At 45.9% G+C, this 25,598-nt stretch overlaps 1 protein-coding gene across 2 annotated transcripts in view; it reads right to left on the bottom strand.

The window, feature by feature from the left end:
• The window catches only part of FCHO2 (FCH and mu domain containing endocytic adaptor 2), a 242,751-nt gene that overhangs the window by 140,248 nt on the left and 76,905 nt on the right, over positions 1 to 25,598 (bottom strand). For both annotated transcript variants that reach the window (XM_074952749.1, XM_074952748.1), the window contains exon 7: positions 4,446 to 4,544. In XM_074952749.1, coding sequence (XP_074808850.1) covers positions 4,446 to 4,544 — 99 coding nt within the window. The remainder of the gene's footprint in view (positions 1 to 4,445; positions 4,545 to 25,598) is intronic.

A 25,598-nucleotide genomic window follows, 5' to 3' on the forward strand; every position in this document is an offset into this window, starting at 1 on the left:
TCTTGATTATACTCAAGAGCTTCTCAGCATACCCATTATCAGCTGGACTGTGTTATTTTAAGCAAGGTTGCTCTTGAGGGATTTGAAGGAGGAGACGAAAGTGACCTCACAGATAAATTAAGGGAGAGTGTTACATGTGCAAGGAATTGTGTTGAAAGAGATGTTTGCGTAAGAAGTTGACAAATGGGTAGAGACTATTGGCATGTTTGGATGGCTGAGCAGAGACAAAGATTACACAGTACAAGGAAAGATTGAACACACAGGGATTGGCAGAGTTGTGAAATATAAACTATAAGAAATGCACATTCCAAAAACATAGCCGCCACATAATCTGGCTACTGTAAACACTGTTCTGCCTCATCCTATTTGTCACCCACTCATTGCATCACTGCTAAAAATAGTGGTTAAGTTCTTGAAGACAGGTATCTTATCTTGTGTATTTCAGTAAAGTACCCTAGCACATTTTTCAACAACACGAAAACAAAATAAAATATACCACCACTGACTTCATTTTGGATTATACTGGTGAAACGAAACATCCATTATACTAAAGATTAAAAGAACAAAATACGAATGTTATGATGGTAATAAATAACCAATAAATAATACATAGAGAGAGGAAAGTGAAGAGGAAAGCGCTGCTGGCCTCAAAAGCTAGTAGTGTGCCGCATTCATCCTCTGGCCCGGAGCCTTACACCTGCACTATTTGGGACAAGGACTGTCATTCAAGAATTGGACATTTTAGCTACTTGCAATGCAACAGCATGACACACAGCAGCTGAACTGCTTTGACATTTACACCACTGTCTTTCAAGACGGACGACTGACATCAATAAATATCACCACCACCAGAATATAGCACTTACAGGGTATTTTATCTGAAGATATCAGAGTTCTTTACAAGGATAGGTTTTATGTCTATTTTACAAATTGGGAAACAGAAGTGAAATTATCTTCTTAAGGTCTCACAAAGTCAAGGGGCAGAATTCGGAATGAAATCCAGGTCTCCAGACTTCCAGTCCCCTACTGTAACCAACAGACAAATTTGCTTTTGGACATAGACACACTCTTGCCCTAAATGCAAGAGACAACTGAACTGGGTAACTATGAACACTATGAACCAGCATCTGCTCATGGAGAAAAAAGATCAAGAAATCTCTTTGAAATATATATGTTAGCAACTTTTGTGTAACTAAAAATACACAGAATATACCCCAGATGAAATTGCGCTCAGATTCATGAAAGATATAACTGCAGCCATACTGGGGCTAAGTGTTTTAAGAGACTACTATGATCCACTGTATGGAATGCTGCTGATTAAGCAAAAGAAGCAAGAGTAGAGAGTTTACATCTGGATCCATTAGTAAATCACTTTATATGCTCACTATAGTTTCTGTACTGTAACATGTTCTACACTTGATTGAAATTTTTCAAATACTCAAAAATGCACAAGCTTTTTGCATAACTGATTATTAGAGCTGGTCAAACAATTTGAAACTTAAAATTTGGACAAAAAGGGAAAAAACTGTCATGAAAATGTTCATGAAAAATGTATCCTGGTTTGATAGTGAATGAAAATTTGGAAGATCAACTATCAAAGAAGGTGTCAAGGCTGGCACTCTGGCACTTCGAGTGCAGAAGCGAGGAGCCTGTAAGGACTCTAAAAATTAATACTTGCCACTCCAGGCTTGTATTAAACTCCCAAGGTTACAGCTTTTTTCTGACCTTGGATTGGTAAATGCTGCCACCACCCAAGTGCAAAACCCCTCTGAGAACCCAGGAAGGCGCACTTGGGAATTCCTTCCTGTAGGGTACCCTCAAGCCCTTTCACACACACCCCCACATGGGGAAGAGCTGAGAAAGAAAAACAGCTCTTGCCACCAGCTAATTAAACAACATGTGCACAAACCTCTTAGGACACAAAAATCCAAATCTGTTTTTTAAAAAAGGTAAATTATATTAAAAAACAAAAGGAAGAAAATACATTTGGGAATTTAGGCTATTGCTAGATTTAAAAAGAGCAGCTACAAGGATTAAGCATCAAGAATAAGTTCTTGAGGTCCAGCTTAAAGGTTACAAGCAAAACAAAAGCACCTGGGGTTAGCACAGAGGAGTCCACAAGCCATAAAGAAATAAAAGGAGATAAAGATCGCATCATCCTCCTAGACATTTCCTGATTTACTTACATATCTGAGGTTTCAAATAAGTAGAGCTTCTAGATATGATACCTAGATTTTTCATACCTGGCCCCAAGCTTCTTACAGCATAGTTACAGCCCTGCCTGCCTCTCCCTGAGGACAACACACAAACAGACAAAAGGGGAGTCTTGAATCAAATTTTAAAAAGTTCTACCCTTCCCATTGGCTCTCTTGGTCAGGTGCACACTCACTTCCTTTTACCTATGCATAGCAGTGACTTTTAATCCTTCATGGTAAAGCAAGTAGAGAATAGCTACTAAGAGGGATTTTATAGCTAACTGGCTGGCTGGCTGCATAAAAGGGAGTTACGCCTCCCTTCATTTATCACAGAAGGCTTTTTTAACTATGGTGGTTTTTAACCAGAGCACTGACAACTGTCTAAAAGCAGGGATAATCCCCTTCTTTCCCCCTTTTCTAAAAATTAAAAAAGACTGATCATTCTCTCTAGAATGACTCTCAATAGTCAGTTCCTGTATCACTTCACTAATACCTGGTATACCCAATTAGACAAACTATTTTAAAAGTCCTTAAAATGAAGAGTATGGAAGTCTAAAGGTGGAAATAGGCTGTTTAAGTAAAGAAGAAATCAATTCTGAATACCCAAAGTTTATTCATAATTTGCAGAATTTATCCAAAGCAGGAACTGAAAGAGAAGCCTTTTCAATGGTCTTCAGACACAGGGGGATAACTGCCCAGAAATGAGAAAAACATAACCCTATTTGCCTGAGAGGATCATCATTTAACGTTTGAGATTTTCATGCCTCAAAACCACATACTGTCTTGAAGACTGAAATTCTACACAGTGTTGAACTTTTAGATATTATCCTTCTGTTAAAATTCCTATAGCATAGGTATACTAAGGGGAACAACATGAGAGAACCCAGACCTCTTTGTAAAGGTACTATCATCTTATTCAGTTTCATCCTTAACCTATAATCCTATTTCTATATCAACCAAAGCTGCATTCTTTACAGAGCCTTCCAAATAGTAATCTGATAAAAAAAAAATTAGAATTTAGAAGTCATGAGGGAGAACAGCAACTTTCAGAAACTGATTGAAACTGTGATTATGGGTGATGAACATTTATTTTAAGATGCTATTTTGTGTCTTAAATTTCTCATACTTATTCTCACTCTAAAAATAAGGTTTGGCTCCAGAGTTTGATAAAATTGTATTTTGTTTTTTGTTTGTTTGCTTTTTTTTTTAAGTTTTCAGAATATAGATAACATTTTGTTTTTATCAAGACTGAACTATTTAAAAAAATAACTGAAATATTAGCATTATATACTTTTGGATAAGGAATGAGTACTTTGCCAGATTGAAGAATACCGGTTGAAGGGAACACATCATCAATGAAGTGTGTATACTGCCCCTGAATAATCCTCAACAATGCATGATATCCCTCGTGGCTCTATATGTACACCGAGTGCAGCTATCCATCACATACACGTATTAAGTATAAGTACATAAACAATGTACTTCAATTTATAAAAATTATGAGGACACAAATAAATACGATCAGTGGGCTAAAGTTAGAAGGGATTTAAACACTAGTGTAATTTACACCTCAGTAAGTGGGTGTAATTTACATGCTGAGAGAATGGGAGCACAAGGCTGTAATAGAAAAAGCAAACAGAAAGGTGTATACCCTCTTGTTTGTTTTCTTCCTGCTAAAACCCTACACACCCCATTCAGAGTATAATTTATACTTACTTGGTCACACGTACTTTATACAGCCATTTATATTACCTATTAATTTGGCCCAACGTGTTTATTGTAACATGCAATCACTCAAGAATAAAGCCACAGATATATGCAAACACATGCAGCATAAAGACTGTGATTTTACATGCTCAAAAGTAATAAACTTCAAAGTTCCCTGGTTATGTTGCTCCTATATATTAAGATGTGTGTCTATACAATTTGAAGGAATAAAAAAAAGTCCTGCAAAAGAGTGATATATTATAATAGTTGTGGCATCTATACATTTGAATTTCATAGCTTGTATTGTCATAAAGTGACAATTTCAAAGCTTGTATTGTCATAAAGTGAACCATAAGGTTACAGGAAAAAATTTTTGCTGGCACATTTCTCCTTTTTCTAGTGGAAGACAAGTCTATATCATGGACCAAAAACTGGCAATTGTTGCCGAAACAATAAGTGATATATGACTTTTCATTATCTAAGAAACAAATCTAACAAATTTTATAGTCAGATTAATACAAAGATTAATTTAAATAAACTCACCTGGCCTATTTGTAAATGAATTTCTTTTACAGTATTTGACAAAGATTCTACAATCTCTTTCATGTGAAGGAGATGCATTTCTTCAATGTCTTGAAATTTCTGTGTAGTAAAAGAAGCAATTAGAGTCATGACGAAAACAGTTAATATAGTTAAAATAATTAGTGAACTGCGGTGTTATGACTGCAGTATTAGATACGCTGGCCAAGAAAAATAATCACCAACACACAGTTTACTTTCCAGATCTGAACCACAGTTATTAATAAAATGTGTAAGAGGAAGGCAGGCATTTTTGGATACACTAAAGCTAGCTAGGTAGTATACTTAGAAAGATATTCTATCATATCACATTCAACCATTTGAGCATTTTAAAAAATTCACATTCTAGTATAGTTGAAGATTAGTTACTACTGCAATTTATGTAGTACTCACATAACTAACTTCTAGTGGCTCTTTCAGAGTACAATTTTGAAAAGCTTTCATACAATACATACTTTTGCAAACACAATTACTGCAACTGTACTTGTAAATATCTGTGGAGACAAACAGAAAACTAACTGGTTCAACACTCCCACTCACCAAAAGGGCTGTTCACTTGACTGGGTCTTCAATAAGCACTGCTCTCCAATTTCTATTGCTGAGTTCCCCTCTCCAACCATTACTTTCTTTTTCTTTCTTCTTCTTTTTTTTTTTTAGCATTGCCCATCAACCCAGCCCTCTCCCCATCCCCATATCCTGTCACTTAGCCTTTTCATGACTTCCATCCCACCAGCATTTACGAATTCTCTTCTTTCAGCCCTCTCTTTCCTTTCTTCCACTGATGTGGTTGTTGACTCTCCATGCTTCATTCTCCTCTACCCTGGATTTTTTTGCCACTCCCTCCCACCACAAAACCTGCTCTGCCAACCCCAAGCCCTGGTTCACCCCCAATATCTGCTTCCTTCGCTCCTGCTCTCATGCTGGAGAGCATCTCTGGTGAAAATCCCATGACCAGGCTGACTTCCTCCACTACGAATTTGTTCTCTCCACTATGACTTCTGCCATCTTCTCAGCAAAAGGAGAGGTTACTCCCCTTGTGTTGTAACTGGAGCTCTCCAGGATATGGGTCTCTGGATGCTCCACCAATGCACCTTTGATAGGAGATTTTTGGTAGCAATGCCTATTCAGCCTGCATATACACTCTAGTCCTGTTTGTGGACTGTACTGAGGATATATAAAGAATTGCATGGGGGAACTGCCCTCAGTTCCTTCCCTATTGTGCAATCCTGACATACAAGACTCCGAAGCAGAGGGGAAGGAGAGCAGGTAGCAGAGACTCACAGGGACACACATCTCAAACTCCTTCAGTTATTGCCCAAAGAAAGTAAGCTCTTCTTCAAAAGTGTCCCTATGGATGCTCCACTGTAGGTGATTCCTGAGCAGTATCCCTTGATGAAGGTGAGAGCTTCTAAGTTAGATCTAACACTGAAAACAAGACTGCACTGGCAACAGAAGCATCTACTCTAGAAGCATGGATCTGAATTATTTTACCTGTATGTAATATTTCTTGTGTACCCATTTGCCAGTGGGCACTGCGCGCCAGATTGTTTTGTGGGATCCACTAACACTCATTCACTAGTAGAACCGCCCTGCCAGAAGCTGTTGTAAGTAAAATGTCTAAAAGCTTATGTTGGGGCTCCTGGACCTCTTGTAGTAGAATCAACTCCTGAAATTGCTTAAAGTCATCAGCGAGAGAAGGTGTTGGCAGAACTATGGCCTCCTCTAGTGAGGATGATGGAATATTAGTTTGCAGGGTGTCTTCCCTGTCCACTCTAGCTTCCTGGTCTTCAAAAGACTTCTCCCGAGGCTGTTGAGGAGGGAGTAATGAGACAGAAGCATGTCTCCCTCCATGGTCCCTTTGGGAGGAACTGGGAGGCTTTGAGAACTGCTGGAAGTAAACAGCCCACAGATCCAAATACGGGCACTGAGGTGGACCACAAAGCAAAGGAGGTGGCATCCAACCCTGGTCATGCCAATAAGGAGGGGTATGAGACTGTCCCTGAGATTTCAGTCTCATGGTAGAAAGATGGGGGAATGCCTGTTGTAGAATAGTCAGGGGATTCCCAAAGCAATCTGAGAGTCTGAGGAATCATCCTTGAAAATCCAGTAGTGGAGCAGATGCCTGAGGTGAATGTAACTGCCTATCTGACGCAGTCGGTACTGAAGAGCTAGGATGTACTAGTGAAAGATATGGTCTCGGTGACCCAATAGATCACGGTACTGACAACTGCTTGGTTCCTATTAACAAGGAGGATTCCAGCTCATCTGACATAAATAAGTCTCTAGAATATCTAAATTCTTATGGAACTGGTGTAAATTAGTTTAAATCAGTCAAGGGTCTGCAGTAATTGGTGTCACTACCAAGGGAACTGCCTGCTTTGGTGGCCTCATCTTGGAAGATGGGGCAGGTACCGAAGGCACGGATTGCTGAGACACAGGCCTGTCCAGATGACTCCAGTACAGATGACATACACAGCCTCTATTATACAGGTGCAGACACCTTGGATATTCATTCAGATACAGAACGCAGGGAGTGTGAAGATGTAGCATGCTTCTGTGAAATAGAGTGGAGTCTTTGCTAGATTCATCCTGCTTCAACAATATCTGGTTTGGTTTCAATACTGAGGTATGACTGGTACAATGGTGTTTCGAGGAACTGGAAGTCTTCAAAGAGCTCCCAGTACTGGAGCAGCTTCGAGCCTCCATGGAACATCCCTGGGGACCTGCAGCCTCTAGAGCACATGGTCTCTGAAGTGATCTGGCTCTTTTTGGAAGTTTTCCACAAGGAGAAAAGACAGTTATCTTTTCCATAACTGGAGTTCTTCGAGATGTGTTGCTCATGTCTATTCCACAATAGGTGTGCATGCTCGCCACGTGCACCGGTGCCGGAAGTTTTTCCCCTAGCAGTACCCGTAGGGGGGGAGCGCACCAGCAATCCCTGGAGTGGCGCCTGCATGGCGCAGTATAAGGGGAGCTGCGCGCTCCCCCCACCCTCAGTTCCTTCTTGTCGGACAACTCCGACAGAGGGGAAGGAGGGTGGGATGTGGAATACACATGAGCAATACATCTTGAAGAACACCAGTTACAGAAAAGGTAACTGTCTTTTCTTCTTTGAGTGATTGCTCACGTGTATTCCACAATAGGTGATTCCAAGCTATATCTGTTGGAGGCGGGTAGAAGTTCACAAGTTCTCAGGGCGGAGGCCAGCCCTGCCGAACCCAGCATCATCCCTGGTTTGGGAGACGACTGCATAGTGCGAGGTGAACATGTGAACCGAAGACCACATGGCAGCCCTACAAATGTCCTGAATGGGGACATGGATACGGATACGGACCCTGGACTTCAAGAAAGCAGACTTCGACTCCCTCAGGGAACGGATGGGTAGGATCCCCTGGGGGACTATCATGAAGGGGAAGGGAGTCCAGGAGAGCTGGCTGTATTTCAAGGAATCCCTGTTGAGGTTACAGGGACAAACCATCCCGATGAGTCGAAAGAATAGTAAACATGGCAAGCGACCAGCTTGGCTTAATGGTGAAATCCTAGCGGATCTTAAACATAAAAAAGAAGCTTACAAGAAGTGGAAGGTTGGACATATGACCAGGGAAGAGTATAAAAATATTGCTCGGGCATGTAGGAAAGATATCAGGAGGGCCAAATCGCACCTGGAGCTGCAGCTAGCAAGAGATGTCAAGAGTAACAAGAAGGGTTTCTTCAGGTATGTTGGCAACAAGAAGAAAGCCAAGGAAAGTGTGGGCCCCTTACTGAATGAGGGAGGCAACCTAGTGACAGAGGATGTGGAAAAAGCTAATGTACTCAATGCTTTTTTTGCCTCTGTTTTCACTAACAAGGTCAGCTCCCAGACTGCTGCGCTGGGCATCACAGAATGGGGAAGAGATGGCCAGCCCTCTGTGGAGATAGAGGTGGTTAGGGACTATTTAGAAAAGCTGGACGTGCACAAGTCCATGGGGCCGGACGAGTTACATCCGAGAGTGCTGAAGGAATTGGCGGCTGTGATTGCAGAGCCCTTGGCCATTATCTTTGAAAACTCGTGGCGAACGGGGGAAGTCCCGGATGACTGGAAAAAGGCTAATGTAGTGCCAATCTTTAAAAAAGGGAAGAAGGAGGATCCTGGGAACTACAGGCCAGTCAGCCTCACCTCAGTCCCTGGAAAAATCATGGAGCAGGTCCTCAAAGAATCAATCCTGAAGCACTTACATGAGAGGAAAGTGATCAGGAACAGTCAGCATGGATTCACCAAGGGAAGGTCATGCCTGACTAATCTAATCGCCTTTTATGATGAGATTACTGGTTCTGTGGATGAAGGGAAAGCAGTGGATGTATTGTTTCTTGACTTTAGCAAAGCTTTTGACACGGTCTCCCACAGTATTCTTGTCAGCAAGTTAAGGAAGTATGGGCTAGATGAATGCACTATAAGGTGGGTAGAAAGCTGGCTAGATTGTCGGGCTGAACGGGTAGTGATCAATGGCTCCATGTCTAGTTGGCAGCTGGTGTCAAGTGGAGTGCCCCAGGGGTCGGTCCTGGGGCCGGTTTTGTTCAATATCTTCATAAATGATCTGGAGGATGGTGTGGATTGCACTCTCAGCAAATTTGCAGATGATACTAAACTGGGAGGAGTGGTAGATACGCTGGAGGGGAGGGATAGGATACAGAAGGACCTAGACAAATTGGAGGATTGGGCCAAAAGAAATCTGATGAGGTTCAATAAGGATAAGTGCAGGGTCCTGCACTTAGGATGGAAGAATCCAATGCACCGCTACAGACTAGGGACCGAATGGCTAGGCAGCAGTTCTGCGGAAAAGGACCTAGGGGTGACAGTGGACGAGAAGCTGGATATGAGTCAACAGTGTGCCCTTGTTGCCAAGAAGGCCAATGGCATTTTGGGATGTATAAGTAGGGGCATAGCGAGCAGATCGAGGGATGTGATCGTTCCCCTCTATTCGACACTGGTGAGGCCTCATCTGGAGTACTGTGTCCAGTTTTGGGCCCCACACTACAAGAAGGATGTGGATAAATTGGAGAGAGTCCAGCGAAGGGCAACAAAAATGATTAGGGGTCTAGAGCACATGACTTATGAAGAGAGGCTGAGGGAGCTGGGATTGTTTAGTCTGCAGAAGAGAAGAATGAGGGGGGATTTGATAGCTGCTTTCAACTACCTGAAAGGGGGTTCCAAAGAGGATGGCTCTAGACTGTTCTCAATGGTAGCAGATGACAGAACGAGGAGTAATGGTCTCAAGTTGCAATGGGGGAGGTTTAGATTGGATATTAGGAAAAACTTTTTCACTAAGAGGGTGGTGAAACACTGGAATGCGTTACCTAGGGAGGTGGTAGAATCTCCTTCCTTAGAGGTTTTTAAGGTCAGGCTTGACAAAGCCCTGGCTGGGATGATTTAACTGGGAATTGGTCCTGCTTCGAGCAGGGGGTTGGACTAGATGACCTTCTGGGGTCCCTTCCAACCCTGATATTCTATGATTCTATGGGCCAAGAAGGCAACCGACGAGGCTTGCGCTCGAGTTGAGTGTGCCTTCACAATCGGTGGCAGGGGGGATACCCACCAGGTCATAACAGGTATGGATGCACGAAGTGATCCAGTTGGAAAGCCACTGAGTGGAGATCGACCTACCTCTCATGTGCTCAGCCTAGGCGATGAACCGTTGCGAGGACTTTCTGAACGGCTTGGTCTGCTTGAGATAGAAAGCCAGAGCCTGTTGCACATAGAGAGTTGGAGATGGTGCTCCTCACTGGAATCATGGGGCTTGGGGCAGAAGACCAGGGGAAAAATGTCCTGACCCATGGGATAGGCAGAGACCACCTTCGGGAGAAATGTAGGGTGTGGGCGGAGCTGGACCTTGTCCTCATGAAAAACTGTGTACGGAGGCTCAGAAGTCAGGGCCCTGAGCTCCGAGAACCACCTGGCCGACGTGATTGCGACCACGTAGGCCACCTTCCACAAGAGGTGGGACCAGGAGCATGTGGCTAGCAGCTCAAACAGGGGCCCCGTGAGATGGGCCAACACCAGATTCAGGTCTCACTGCGGGACCGAGGGCCTAGCATACGGAAAAAGACGGTCCAACCCCTTAAGGAACTGGCCAGTCATAACTTGGGAGAGTACCGTGTGACCCTGCACCGGCGGATGGAAGGCCGATATGGCTGCCAATTGCACCTGGACTGACAAGGGTACCAGGCCCTGGGCTCTAAGGTGGAGAAGGTAGTCAAGGATAAGCTGGATCGGGGCGGCCACCGGGGAGACACCCCGTTCACTCGCCCATCTAGAAAACCAGGACCACTTCACCAAGTAGGCGCGGCGCGTGGAGGGCCGCCTGCTTTCTAGCACGACGCGTTGAACCCCTTCTGAGCATGTCCTCTCCTCCCTACCTAGCCATTGAGCAGCCACGCGGTAGGCCGGGGTGGAGAAGGTGACTCTGGTCCTTGAAGAGCAGATCTGGATGGAATGGCAACTGCCACAGCGGAGCAACCGCCAGGCCCGTGAGGGTCCCGTACGAATGTTGCCTGGATCACGCCGGGCAACCAGGAGAACCCAAGCCTTGTCTGTCTTTATCTTTTCCAGGACCTTGCTGATCAGTGGGAACAGGGGGAAGGCATATAGGAAGTGGCCTGACCAGGACAGGAGGAAGGCATCGGAGATAGCGCCCCTTCCCAGTCCCCCACTGGAGCAGAGCCGTGGATAGCGCCGGTTCTGCCGAGTCACGAACAGGTCCACCTGGGGAGTCCCCCACACTCGGAAAAGCCTGTGAGCCACTTCCGGGTGGAGAGACCATTCGTGTTGAGAGAAGTCCCTGCTCAAGCGATCCGCCTGGGCATGCCGGGTACCCGGTAGATGGAAGGCCTTTAGGTAGATGTCGTGGGCTATACAGAAATCCCACAGCCTGAGGGCTTCATGGCAGAGGAGCGGGCCCCGCCTTGCCTGTTGATATAGAACATCGAGGCTGTGTTGTCTGTGAGGACTCTGACCACCCTGCCCTCCAGGTGCGAGCGGAAGGCCACACACACCAGCCGTACTGCTCCGAGTTCCTTGATGTTTATGTGCAGGGTCAGATCTTGAGCCAACCACAGGCCTTGGGTTTGAACGTTCCCCACATGGGCCCCTCAACCCAGGTCCGACGTATCGGACACCAGTTCCAGCGATGGGGCCCTGTCCCTGAACGGGACCCCTTGGAGCATGTTACTTGGGGTGGACCACCACTGTAGGGAGGCGATCACCGAGTCGGGTATGGGGAGGACTTTGTCCATCCTGTCCCTGGCTTGGGAGAACTCCGAGGCCAACCAACGCTGGAGGGGCCTCATCCTGAGTCTGGCGTGATGGACCACGTATGTGCACACCGACATGTGACCCCAGAGCTGGAGGCACACTCTGGCTGTTGTCACCGGGAACCTTATGACCGTGTCGATGAGCCCCTTCAGGGTCTCAAACCTGTCCAGTGGGAGGGAGGCTCTGGCCGACGAGGCGTTCAGGAGTGCCCCGATAAACTCTATGCGTTGAACTGGGACTAACGTGGACTTGGTGTTGTTTACCAACAGGCCCAAAGCAATTCCTGTGGACAAGAGGAGCATCACGTGATCCCTCACCTGCGACCGGGAGCTGTCCTTGACCAGCCAATCATCCAGATAGGGAAAGATCTGGACCCCCCAATGCCTGAGGTAGGCTGCTACCACCAACATACATTTTGTAAATACCCTAGGGGCAGTGGACAGGCCAAACGGGAGGACCATAAATTGATAGTGATTCTGCCCCACCACCAAACGGAGGAAGCGTCTGTGCCCCTCGAATATATGAACGTGGAAGTACGTGTCCTGCAGATCGAGGGCAGCGTACCAGTTCCCGGGATCCAGGGAGGGGATGGTGGAGGCCAGGGAGACCATGCAGAACTTGAGCTACACCATGTACTGGTTCAGACTTTGCAGGTCCAGGATGGGCCTGAGTCCCCCTTTGGCCTTTGGGATAAGGAAATAGCAGAAGTAGTACCCCTTGCCTTTGACTCCCCAGGCATCACTTCCACCGCTCCTAGGCCAGGAGCGGCCCCACCACCTGCGCGAGCAGAGCTTCGTGCGAGGGGTCCCCCAGGAGGGACGGAGGATGGTTGGGCAGGGAGGAAGTAAACTGGAGGGTGTAGCCCCGGGAGATGGTGTTGAGGACCCATGGGTCCGAGGTCAGCTGCGACCACTCCAGGAGGAAAGCACACAACTAATTGGAGAAGGGAAGCTTTACTGAGGGTGCATCCCTGATGAGAACTGGCAGGGCGCCCCCGAGCGTCCCATCAAAATCGCCTTTTCCCCCGCTTCCTTGCCCTTGGAGGACCCAGGTTGGGGGGCAGGCCAAGACTGCCTCTGAGGGTGCCTCTTACAGTCCCGCGACTTCTTATGGGCGGCCTCATATTTTAGGTGGGTGGCCCGAGCGGGAGTCTGCTGCGGCTTGAATTTAGGTTTAGCCAGAGCTGGAACACAGAGATCCAGAGTCTGGAAGGTCGTGCAGAAGTCTTTCATGCCATGCAGGCTTGTATCCGTTTGCTCTGCAAACGGAGCTTTGCCATCAAACAGGAGATCCTGCATGGAGGTCTGCACCTCGCTGGACAGCCCAGAGAGCAAGAGCCACGACGCCCTTCTCATGGACACTGTGGAGGCCATGGACCACGCGGCCATGTCCACCACATCCAAAGCTGCCTGCAGGGTTGCCCTGGCAGCCACTGTCCCCTCCTCCACCAGCGCTTTGAACTCCTTCTTAAGGCGCTCCTGGACTTGGGCAGGGAGCCCCACAGATTGAACTCATACTGGCCCAGGAGAGCCTGGTGGTTTGCCACTCGTAACTGGAAGCTTGAGGACAAATACATTTTTCTTCCAAAAAAGTCCAGCCTCCATGAATCTTTATTTTTCGCGGTAGGGGCTGGCCGGCCCTGCCATTCCCTGTGGTTGACCGACTCGACCACCAGGGAGTTGGGCTCTGGGTAGGTGTATAAGTACTCATGTCCCTTGGCGGGTACACCCTTTTAGAGATGGGGGCCAACGAGGCGGCTATTTGCCACAGGACATTCGAAATTTTTGCCACCCCTTCATGGAGAGGCAAGGCTACCCTGACCAGTGCCAAAGAGGACAGCACATTAAACAGGGAGTTTGAGGCCTTCTCCATCTCCTCTGCCTGGAGGTGGAGGCTTGATGCCACCCTTTTTAAGAGTTCTTGGTGGGCCCTGAAGTCCTCCTGAGGGACAGAGCGGGGCGGGGCCGTAATCGCCTCATCCGGGGAGGGCAAGGAGGCCGGTGCGGTACTCTGGGTGTCCGCTGGCACCAGAGGATCCACCACCTGGTTGGTCTCTGGGCACGGTGCCGAGGATGTATGTCCCACTGACTCCTTCCTCGGCGGTTTGGAGAGAGAGGCCGAGGGTGCTTCCGAGGCTCCGGCCACCGAGCGAGCCCCCACAGGGGGCCGCATCGGGGGCCACGGTACCCACTGGTACCATTGGGCCGGCCATGGCGCCCAGTGCCACTGCACCTGCTGCAGCACCGGCAGGGCTAGCTGTCAGGCCTGGCCGGCCTGGCCCATTGATGGATGACTACAAATGGAGGCCGGGCTGACATACGACCTGCCGCTGTCCCCGGATCCCTATGTGGAGGACCAGTACCGTCGGTAATGGCTGCTCTGTGATCTGCTCTGATGGGCGGACCCGCGATGGCGAGACGACAGCGACTGACGCCCGGGGCTGCAGAGGAGATGCCTTGGCGGAGTCTTGGAGCGGGATTCCGAGCGGGAACGGTGTCGATGTCTGTGCCATGACCGGCTGCAATAACCCCTCCGAGACAAGGACCTTTGGCGATGCCTGCCTCGGTCCCGTCGGTATTTGCTCCTCGAGGTGGAGCGGTGCCGAGTCTCTGTCTGACGGAACCCAACCAGACAGTCTGGTGGGAGTCGAGGGCGATCCACAGGGACTTTGCCCTGAACAGTGGCTGGGCGGCGAATGGCATTAGGAATGTTCCCTGGACCGAGACCAGTAGTGAGCTGGGGGTGACTGCGGAGATCCCAGCAGTGGCTTGCCCCTGAAGAATGGGGCAGACATCGGCGGTGCTCCTGGTACTGGCATGGACATAATGTCCCAGGCCGCCTGCAGGGCCTCCGGTGTGGATGGCATCCGGACATTCAGGAAGGCCTGCTCCGAAGGGACCGGGCTACTCTGCTCTACGAGAGTCAGACGCCTAGAGGCTGGTGGGGATTGAGGACTGCCCAACATGGGTCTAGCCTCTGTCCCGGGTTTTCCTCGGTGCCGCTGTGAAGGTGGCGTCTTTCTGGCCTTCTTGGCGTGCCCTGTGGATGGGGAGTGGTGCCGACTGGTCAATGGCACCGGAAGGTCGCCGGGCACCGATACAGCGGTGCCCAGTGCCGGCTCAGAGTGGCGCACCGGAGTCGGGGTCAGCGCCGACTCCATGAGAATGGCCGGAGCCTAATGTCCCCCTCTCTCTTGGTCCGAGGCTTAAATGACTTGCAAATTTTGCAACAATCGCCGATATGGGTTTCTCCCAAACAGCGCAGACAGTCTGCTTGCGGGTCACTCCTTGGCGTAGATCGCCTACAACTGCCGCACAACTTAAAATCCGGGGCATGCGGCATGCTCTGGCCAGGGCTCTCTGACTAACTGAACTAACTAAACAGCTAACTAACTACAGGTACCAACACTGAACAAATGAACAGGTCTGGGGATGAGCTACAGCAAGGCTGGAGCAGAGTAGTTCTGACGCACCTTCACTGGAGACAAGAAGGAACTGAGGGTAGGGGAAGCGCGCAGCTCCCCTTATACTGCACCATGCAGGTGCCACTCCAAGGGTCGCTGGGGCGCTCCCTCCTACGAGTACTGCTAGGGGAAAAACTTCCGGCACCGGTGCATGTGGCGAGCACGCACACCTATTGTGGAATACAGATAAGCAATCACTCGAAGAACAACTAGAACTTATTTTCTTTGGAGCTTAGTCACTACCTACTGTGTTGTTCTTTGTTGAGGATCTTGGTGACTGAAATGCAGCAACTGATGGGGCATTAATAAAATTTGGAGGCCAGTGTACAGTAGGGTTACCTGTATCCAGATCCAAGGCTGGTTGCAGAGCTTGCTCCATCAGGAGCCTAAACTTGATTTCTCTGTTTTTCCTTGATCAGCTTTTAAAAAAGATGCAGATCTTGCATGTTGCGGGTATGTGAGTGTCTCCCATATAGCAAAGGCACTCAGGGTGTCCATCACTAACCAGGATGGATTCCCAGCAGGAGAGGCAACATTTGAATTCCAGGGATTCCAGCATACCATGGCAAGAACTACCCCAAGGAGCTCCCTTTAGAGGAGGTGGAGGGCGGAGGTTGTAATCACATGAAAAACCTCTCTAAACAACTACCAGGTTAAATAAACTACTACTATTAACTAAACTAAACTAACTAAACTGCAAAAACAATAATGCTAATCACGATGCAGGCATGTTAGATATACAAAGCAGCTGAGAAGGAACTGAGGACTGTTTGCCTGTGCAGAGCTATATATATCCTCAGTGCAGGACGTGAAGGGGACTGAAGTGCATGAACAGGCCAAACAGGTACTGCCTACCTAAAATCTCCGATCAAAGGTGCATGGGTGCGTGAACACCTAAAATGGAGCACCCAAAGGGATCCTACTGGAAAGAACTGCTTCTTCAACTTTATTGAACCCCATTACCACGTCAGCTGTATTTTTGCCTTTGACTCACTCCTCAAACCCTCACTCACTTCCTCTTGTCTCCACATCTCTTGCTGTACAGGATCTTGGCAATTTCTTCCAAAACAAAACCTTCCTCCTCCCTTCAACTTGCCTTCCCCACTTTGCCTCCAGCAACTCTCTCCTTCTTCTTCCCTGTCACAGAGGCAATTTTTTCATCTGCTCTTCTCTTCTAACCCCTCCATTTGTCTCCGTGATCGCACCCCATCTCCTGATCTCCCACAAACAATCTCATCCCCTCCCTTAACCTCCAATTTTCCTCTGGCTCTTTCCCCTCACAATACAACTTATTGTACTCTCTATCATCTTAAAAAAATCCCACTGTTGTCTCCACTTGCTTCTCCAGCTACTGCACTTTCACCCTAAGCTTTCTGTATCCACAGGGTTCTGTCTTTGCGTCCCCTTCTCTTCCCCCTCTACACTTTATCTGTAGGTAATCTCACCCACAAACACAAATTCAACTACCATATATACACCTCTACCCAGATATAATGCGGTCCTCCGGAACCAAAAAATCTTACCGTCTCGTAGGTGAGATCGTGTTATATCGGGGTAGGGCGAGGAACCGCTTCCCGCCCCAGCTCACCTCCACCCTGCCTCCGCCTCCTCCCCTGAGCGTGCCACCGCGGCTTGCTTCTCCCTCCCTCCCTTGCAGGCTTGCCGCGTCAATCAGCTGTTTGGCATGGGAAGCCTGGAAAGAAGGAAGGGGGGTGGGGGAAGAAGCGAAGTGGCAGCGGCGCGCTCAGGGAAGGAGGTGGAGGCGGAGCGGAGGTGAGCTGGGGTGGTGAGTGGTTCCTCTGCGCCCTCCCCCCCGCCGGTTACTTGCTCTGGCCCTCCCCGCATCCCCCCTGCCCCAGCTCACCTCTGCTCCGCCTCCTCCCCTGAGTGCGCCGCCACCGCTCTGCTTCTCCCCCCAAGGCTTGCGCTGCTTTGCTGCGTTATATCCGAATTCATGTTATATCGGACCGCATTATATGGGGGTAGAGGTGTATATGCTGACAACTCACAGATCTACCTCTGATCCACAGCTGTTTCCTGTCCAAACTAAAACCTCGGCCTGCCTCTCCGACAACTCCTTGTGGATATCTAGTCAACAGCTCAAGCTCGATACAGCTAAAACAGATCTTTTAATCTCATCCTCCCCCAAACCCAGCTTGCTATGTCCTCTCTTGATCACTGTGACAACACCATTATCCTGCCTGTCACTCAGACCTGTAACCGAGGCATCATCTTCAATTTGGGCCTCTCTCTAGGTCTTCACATGCAAGCTATATCTGAATCTTGCTCGTTCTTTCTGCATAACATCTCTAAAATACCGTCTTTCCTATCCAGACAGTGTCTAGGCTCTCATCTTGAGTCTCGATTATTACCACATCCTTCTCTCTGACTTTGACAATGCAATCTTGCCCTACTCATATCCATTCAGAATCCTACTGCAAAGATCATTTTCCTAGTCCGTTGCTTTGATCATGCCACCTCTTTCTTATCATTCTTCTATTGATTCCCTCTTCATCATCACATTGAACAAATTACAAGTCTTCAATTTTATAGCCCTTCATGGCCTACTCCCACTCAATCTATCTACCTCTCATTCACTACTGAGATGTTGACTCTCACCTGATTAACAAAAAATAAATGTATGATTTAGCAGACTTTTTCTACTCTTATTTAAGAAATAAACAGGTCCACTAAACTTTCACAGACATCTTGTCAAAATGTGTAAGTGATGAACATGTGGAAATTCAATGTAATAAAAAGTTTTCCAAATTCCTGTTTTAATAATCCAAGGAAGAAAATTTACTAGTTAATATTTAGACATTTTGCTTTTATATTCAAGTTGCTTCTTAGATCTTTTAAGCTACTATTAAATAAGAATGGAACTGGCTTATTATCTAAAACTTTGTGCTTCCATATTACTGTTGTCATGAATTGGTTAGTATTCATAAAAAGATAGTTGCAAACAGTGCGCTCAAATTATGCTTAAATGCAATTTAAAGTGCGAGTTTATGGGTTTTTTCCCCCTATTTTCTAAAATTACACATATCCCTTCCCGTAAGCTTTCAAAAAGCGTTGTGAAAAGAAAAGTTACTTGCCCAGAACTGTATTCTGTTCATACAAAGTCACTATTGGATTTCTGAACCAGTATTTAACACCTGTAGACTTTTGAACAGCTCAGGATTCCAAGATATTTAACTTCCTCACTGATTGACATACAAGTACTTCACTGGAGATGCATAACTGTTTTTGACACCCTCAATTGTCTGTTCCTTTTCAGCAATTTAATAAAGATAAAGTGACATCACCAAAAATGAACATATAATCCCAAACCTAGCAGGGAAGGTAACTAGGTCAGTGTGAACCTATGAGAGAGAGAGAGACTTTCACAGAACATTTGGTAAGTAAACCTATTTCCCTGTATATGGAAATTTTAAACAGATCTGCAATCATTCAAACTAAAAAAAACAAAGAAGCATTTACCTCAAATTATTAAAAAATGCTAAAGTTAGGCCTGTGTAGGAACTTATTACAAGCCTCTCTTCTTACCTTCTAACCTTGTGAAAAAAAGTTAGCCCCTCGAACTGAAATTGTTCATACTTGTACTTAGCCTACACTTGCTTTTTGTTTTGTTTTGTTTTGTTTTTTGTAAAGAATGTTTTGCAACATTTACATTTAATTTTTTCTGAGTTATCTCAATTAATGGAAATAGCAACTATGCAAATGCCACTTTCTATTTTCATTAGAAGTGTGTACCAATTGCATAATATATATCTGGCTATCTATATACACCTTTATATAGAGTATCACTCCAAAATCCAATCTATTACTTCAACTTATCAATTGGATATGAAGCATATGTTTGTTTGTTTGTTTTTTAAACACCCTTAACAATAAAGTTAGTTCTAAATCATATTTCTTCAAACACATCAACAGCATCTGCACTCATTGAGGAGTAAGTTATAATTTAACCAATTTGAAAGAGCAAAACACTATGGTGTCCGGTGTGTTTGTGTATGGTTTTTTTGTTTTTTAAACCATCACAATCTAGCCTCTCAAATTCGCAAGTCATAATCTGTCTCAAAACACACTTCACAACACACATCTGGAGTCCGGAAGACATTTTTCCTCAGATCAGATTGGCAGTGACCTTGGAGATTTTTCACCTTCCTCTTCAGCATGTGGGTGCAGGTTATTTGCTGGCATTATCTGGATATATTTCACTTAATCATTTTCCTGCCATTACATAAGCCTTGACTGCCAGTGCACCTCAGTCCCTTCTATTCTCTGCCTGTGGCATGTAATTGTATAGTCTCCTGGGGGCTGTAATACTTAGGCCTAATTTCAGTTGTTAGGTTAGCGTGTGGGTGCAGGGTAGTGCTGGTGGGCTGTGAAATATACAGGTCAGACTATTTGGTGGCTCCTTAAACTATATTACTAGGACTTCGAATAGTAATCAGTGGTTCACAATCAAGCTGGAAGGGCACATGGAATGAGTCCCGCAGGGATTGGTCTGGGGCGGGTTCTGTTCAATATCTTCATCAGTGATTTAGATAATGTCATAGAGAGTACACTTATTAAGTTTGTGGATGATACCAAGCTGGGAGGTGTTGCAAGTGCTTTGAAGGATAGGATTAAAATTCAAAATGATCTGGACAAACTGGAGAAATGGTCTGAAGTAAACAGGATGAAACTCAATAAGGACAAATGCAAAGTACTCCACTTAGGAAGGAACAAGCAATTGCACACATACAAAATAGGAAATGAGTCCCTTGGAAGGAGTACAGTAGAACCTCAGAGTTACAAACAGCTCAGGAATGGAGATCGTTTGTAACTCTGAACAAAAATTATGTTTCTTTCAAAAGTTTATAACCGAGCAATGACTTAATATAGCTTTGAAAACTTTACTACACAGAAGAAAAATGCTGCTTTACTTTTTTTCAGTAGTTTATGTTTAATACTGTACTATACTGCTTTTTTTTTTTTTTTTTGTCTCTACTGCTGCCTGATTGTGTACTTCCAATTCCAAATGAGGTGTGTGGTTGACCGGTTAATTCGTAACTCCAGTGTTGATAACTCTGAGGTTCTGCTGTACTGTGGAAAGGCATCTGGAGGTTATAGTGGATCACAAGCTAAATATGAGTCAACAGTGTAACACTGTTGCAAAAAAACAAACAAGCATTATTCTGAGATGTATCAGCAGGTGTGTTGTAAGCGCAGAACACAAGAAGCAACTCTTCCACTTTACTCCATGCTGATAGGGCCTCAGCTAGTGTGTTGTGCCCAGTTCTCAACACATTTCAGGAAAGAAGATGACAAATTGGAGAACGTCCAGAGGAGATTAACAAAAATGACTAAAGGGATAGAAAACATGACCTATCAGGAAAGATGGAAAAAATTGGATTTGTTTAGTCTGGAGAAGAGGAGGGATATGATAACAGTTTTCAATTACATAAAAGGTTGTTACAAGGAGGAGGGTGAAAAATTGTTCTCCTTAACCACTGAGGATAGGACAAGAATTAAGAAAACATCTAGAGTAAGGATCTGTGTATATAAATTTGTATTATTTTAGTTAAATTGGTGCAAAGCACTGTGTGGATGCTTATTTCAGTTAATTATTTCATTTTAAGAGTGACTTGTTTCAGTTTAGCCTAAACCTGTTCCAAATCAACTTAAGGAAACTGCTAAACCAAAATATACTCGGTTTAAAACAGAAAGAAGAGCTTGTCTACATTTAAAAGTTTTCTACTTTAACCCTGCTGGCATAATTAAAGTGGCAACCACCACTTTACTGCGTATGCAGTTATACAAGTATAAAGGCATTTATTCTGGTACAGCTTATTTTGATTCCCAAACCAAAATAAAGTATATTGGTATATCTCCATCTACACTGGGGGGAAAGAGATCCTGAGAGTGAAAAAGAGAGAGAGAGAGGAGAGAATGCTTTCCCAAATCTGGCATTGGTTCTAGCACCCAAGTCCAGTACGTAATGGTTACAAATATCACTGGACTACTCTACACAGCAGTTATTGTAATTTCAGAAACGGGAACAGGATGTTGCTTGAACTGTAGTAAAGCCTTGGTGGACAGTGGGGGTGGTAGCTCTAACAGCTGGTAGCACAATGTGATACACTCAATAGTCCATTAAGACAGTCTGACATTAACTGTCTTGGCCTTTAGAGTGACCATCTATCACCAAAAACGTGCATGGGGGTAGTCTGAAAGATTTAGTCCTGTCCATGAAGTAGCATAGAGAATGATATCTCCAGGGTGTGCAGTTTCTTTTCCCTGTGTGTGGAATGTGATTTAGGGAAGAATACAGGTAAGCTGATTACTTGAATTAAGTGAAATTCAGATACCGCTTCGGGAATGAACTTTGGATGAGGTCTCATAACCACTATGTCCACTGTATATAGAAATTCAGCCCTGAGCACCTGAAACTTACTCTCCTGGCTGAGGTGATGGCCACCAGAAAGACTATTTTAGGGGTCAGATAGCAAACAGGGCATTCCGTGAGGGCTCAGAAGAGGGCTCTATTAGCTTCAGAAGAACAATGTTGAGGTCTCATGTTGGGGTAGGCTCTGTTCCCAGTGAATAAGTGTACATCAATCACACCCCTAAGGAACTTCAATATTGTCACATAGGAGACTATCAAAAGCAACAGTATTAGAGGGCAATATGCTGATATCATCATCAGATGACCCTTCATCTAACTGAAGGAGAGTCCAGAATGTTTCAATTGCAATTAAGTAATCCAGAATCTTCAGTATTAAGGCCTGGTCAAGCACTAGACTGTGTTGGGTTGCCCATATGGAAAATCTCTTGCATTTAAAGGAATGGATCTTCCTCATGGATGGTTTTCTGCTTTGTGCCAAGATTTTCTGAACATGTGAAGAGCAGTCTTTCCACGCCTCCAGCCAACATTCAGGTCATCAGTTGTAGAGATGCTGGGTCTGGATGAAAAATTTGTTCTTGGTTCTGTGACAACAGATCTGGGCTTTCTGGAAGTCTGATTGGAACCTATGCTGATATGTGCAGCAAGTCCATCAGCCAGAACTGTCTCATCCAGTAGGGAGTTATGTAAAAAGTTATCCTTGGTCAGTACCAGAGCCAGGATGTCAGTCTTGTTGGGGAAAGAAGAGGATTCCGTGGGTGGGGTAGCTGGAGCATCTCCTGGGCCAGTTTTGCTAGCCATTTGCTCTTCCAGTTTTAGTGTGAGGGCCCTGGACACAAATTCAGAGAGGGCCTGGGATATCCTCCTCCTCATGGAGATATGTGATGGGACTCAACTCATGAACAGGTGGGATGGTGGGCCCCAATATGCTCAATAGGGCTCTGGTGGTAGATCATACAGGCATTGGCCAGGTTGTGGATGGACCATCCACTACCAATCTTGTAGGGGACTCTTTGGATATCCCCTAAGGCGCTTCAGTTTCCCTGAAGAGGGATTTCTGTTGGAGTCAGGAGAGGAGTAGCTTAGAGAAGGGCAGAAGAACTCCTCTGGGAATCGTTGTACCATCAAACACAGTTCTAGGTGAAGATGATGCCAGTGCCCAAGTTAGTGCTAACATCGGTGCTGGGAGAAAACGTGAGGGTGGATCCTGAATGGCAAACTTTGGTGTCTGGAGTGGTTCTTTGACCAGTGCAGGTGTCAGCATGAGAAGGGCTCTCGATATTGATGTTGGCACCAGGGCCAAAGCTTCTCTGGCTTTCTTTGCTGTCAGTGTCCTGCTACCATCTTCGGAACTGGAAGGTCCTCCTTCTGAGGCAAACATAATGTCTACTTGGAGCTGCAGTCACAGCAGCACTCCGTACCCAACACAAAATGTTAAGGGGCTCTTTGTCCTACGGTCAGTGCAGAAGGTCTGCACTGATGTCTTCAATATCAAGGAGGTATCTGCCAGTAATGGGGATCCCAGTACTGGTGTTTACTTAGCCAGTTTCTTCTCCCTGCTGGAACCAGAAGTAAGCCTGTTAGCTGGGGCACTAATGACAAAAGGCTCTAAGGTTCCAGTTGGGACCATGTTTATTCCAAATGGGTCTGATGCCACTTTCATGGATTGCTCCAAGAAGTGCAGTTTGAGCCTTATATCCCTTGACTTCGAAGTGCAGGATAAGGAGAAGCAGAGGTAGCATGTATCAGGGACATGAGCTTCCCTGAGGCAGAAGAGAGACCTGCTAAACCCATCACACAAAGGCAGAGGTTAAACCCAAGCACTTAGAGTCTGGTATTTTTCATGGTTGTGTAACTTTGCCCTGCTTTATAGGGAGTGGGGGAGCATGTACAGGGGGCTCTCCCCTGTCACCTGTTTTATTTTCCCCCCAGAACAAATACAATGAAAAATTTACAAATTAAACTAACAAGAAGAGCATTTCTTCACAGACAAGTCTGAAGCTTAGACAAAAGTGTGAGCTGATTGGATGCAGTCCAGCATCTGTCTCACAGCCACTGGCAGTAAGAAGAAACATAAAAGGTCATCGTTTCTCCATCTTTTTTGTCCTCGTGCGGGATTACAAGAAGGCAAAGGGCACAAGAGTGGTCCTGACAGACATGGCAAAAGACATGGACATGGCAAAAGATTCCAAGCTTGTGCACACAAGGGACATGCACATTGACTACCTGAAGTAGTATTTTTAATGCAATACATCCCTCATGAAACCAATGACTAAGAGAAGAATATCACCTTCTTGGAAAGCCAAAACTGTAGCCAAATGAATGACAGGAAGATGTTTAATTTGCATGGAGGTAAAGTTAACAGAATACTGTGCGTGGAATATTTGACTTAACATCATACTTCAAAATGTCTTCATCTAAATTTATATTGTCTTCTGATAGAAATATGTTATCTGATATTTCAGACAGATGGCTCTAACTTCTCTGAAGCCATGCCAACAAAGATTTCAGGAATGGAATCAAAGATATGCCCTGGCTTTGAGTTACCAAATGTGACACAAAACACCAAGGCCGATGAAATCAGCTGTTACAGTCTCTAATGTGTTTGGGAACTGTATGTTTCAGCTAGCCCAAAGTTATCAAGACTTTGGAACTTAGTTTTCTCATGCTTGATCAGAACTTGCGATTCTAGATAGATTGAAGGAAAAGCATATATCAAGTGCTTCTCTAACTATGGCTCTGTTTCTTATGCAGAACTGATATGGGAAGGTTACTTACCTGTAACGGAAGGGTCTTCGAGATGGGTGGTTCCTATCTGTATTCCACTGTGGGTTATGTGCATGCACCACGCACCAGGAGCTTTTCAAAACAGTAGTGTCTGTTGGTGCGCGCATGCGTCCTTATACGCCCCATGGTTTCACCTGAGGTGATAAAGGGTGGGGTGGACCGACTGCATCTTCAGTTTCTTTTCCACCACAGATCTACCACAGCAGAAGGCAAGGAGGGGGGGTTGGAATACAGACAGGGATCACACACCATGAAGAACCTCCAGTTATAGGTAAGTAAAAAATAGTTACTCACCTTTTCATAACTGTTGTTCTTCGAGATGTGTTGCTCATATCCATTCCAATTAGGTGTGCGTGCGCCGCGTGCACAGTAGTCGTAAAGATTTTCCCTTAGCTGTGGAGCCCCCAGGAGTGGCACCTCCATGGTGGTGAATATAGGACCCTGCCGACCCAGCGCCTCCTCAGTTCCTTCTTGCCAGCTACTCAGACAGAGGGGAAGGCAGGTGGGTTTGAAATGGATATGAGCAACACATCTCGAAGAACAGTTACGAGAAGGTGAGTAACTGTTTTTCTTCTTTGAGTGGTTGCTCATATAGATTCCAATTAGGTGACTCCCAAGCCTTACCCAGGAGGTGGGGTTGGAGTTATGGAATCGCTGACTGGAGCACCGCTCTGCCGAATGCTGCATCATCTCTGGCGTGTTGGGCGATGGCATAATGAGAGGTGAATGTCTGCACCAAAAGATCACGTTGCCACCCTGCAGATCTCTTGTATCGGTACTTGGACCAAGAATGCCGCCGAGGAAGCCTGTGTCCTTGTGGAATGTGCCGTAAGTGCACGAGCTGGAAATTTGGCTAGCTCATAACACATCCGGATGCAGGATGTGATCCAAGATGAGATTCTCTGTGATGAGACTGGGAGACCTTTCATCCCGTCCACCACTGCCACAAAGAGCTAGTTCGACTAACAGAATGGCTTTGTGAGCTCCATGTAAAAGGCCAGCACTCGTCGAACGTCCAGTGAGTGGAGCCTCTGCTCTTGGCAGCTTGCGTGAGGTTTAAGGTAGAATACCAGTAGAAAAATGTCTTGGTTGGTGTGGAATTGGGACACCACCTTTGGAAGGAAGGCCAGGTGAGATCTGAGTTGTACCTTGTCCTTATAGAAAACGTATGGGTAGAGGGTCTGATGT

Source organism: Natator depressus, chromosome 5, assembly GCF_965152275.1.
Source record: "Natator depressus isolate rNatDep1 chromosome 5, rNatDep2.hap1, whole genome shotgun sequence".
Lineage (NCBI taxonomy): Eukaryota > Metazoa > Chordata > Testudines > Cheloniidae > Natator > Natator depressus.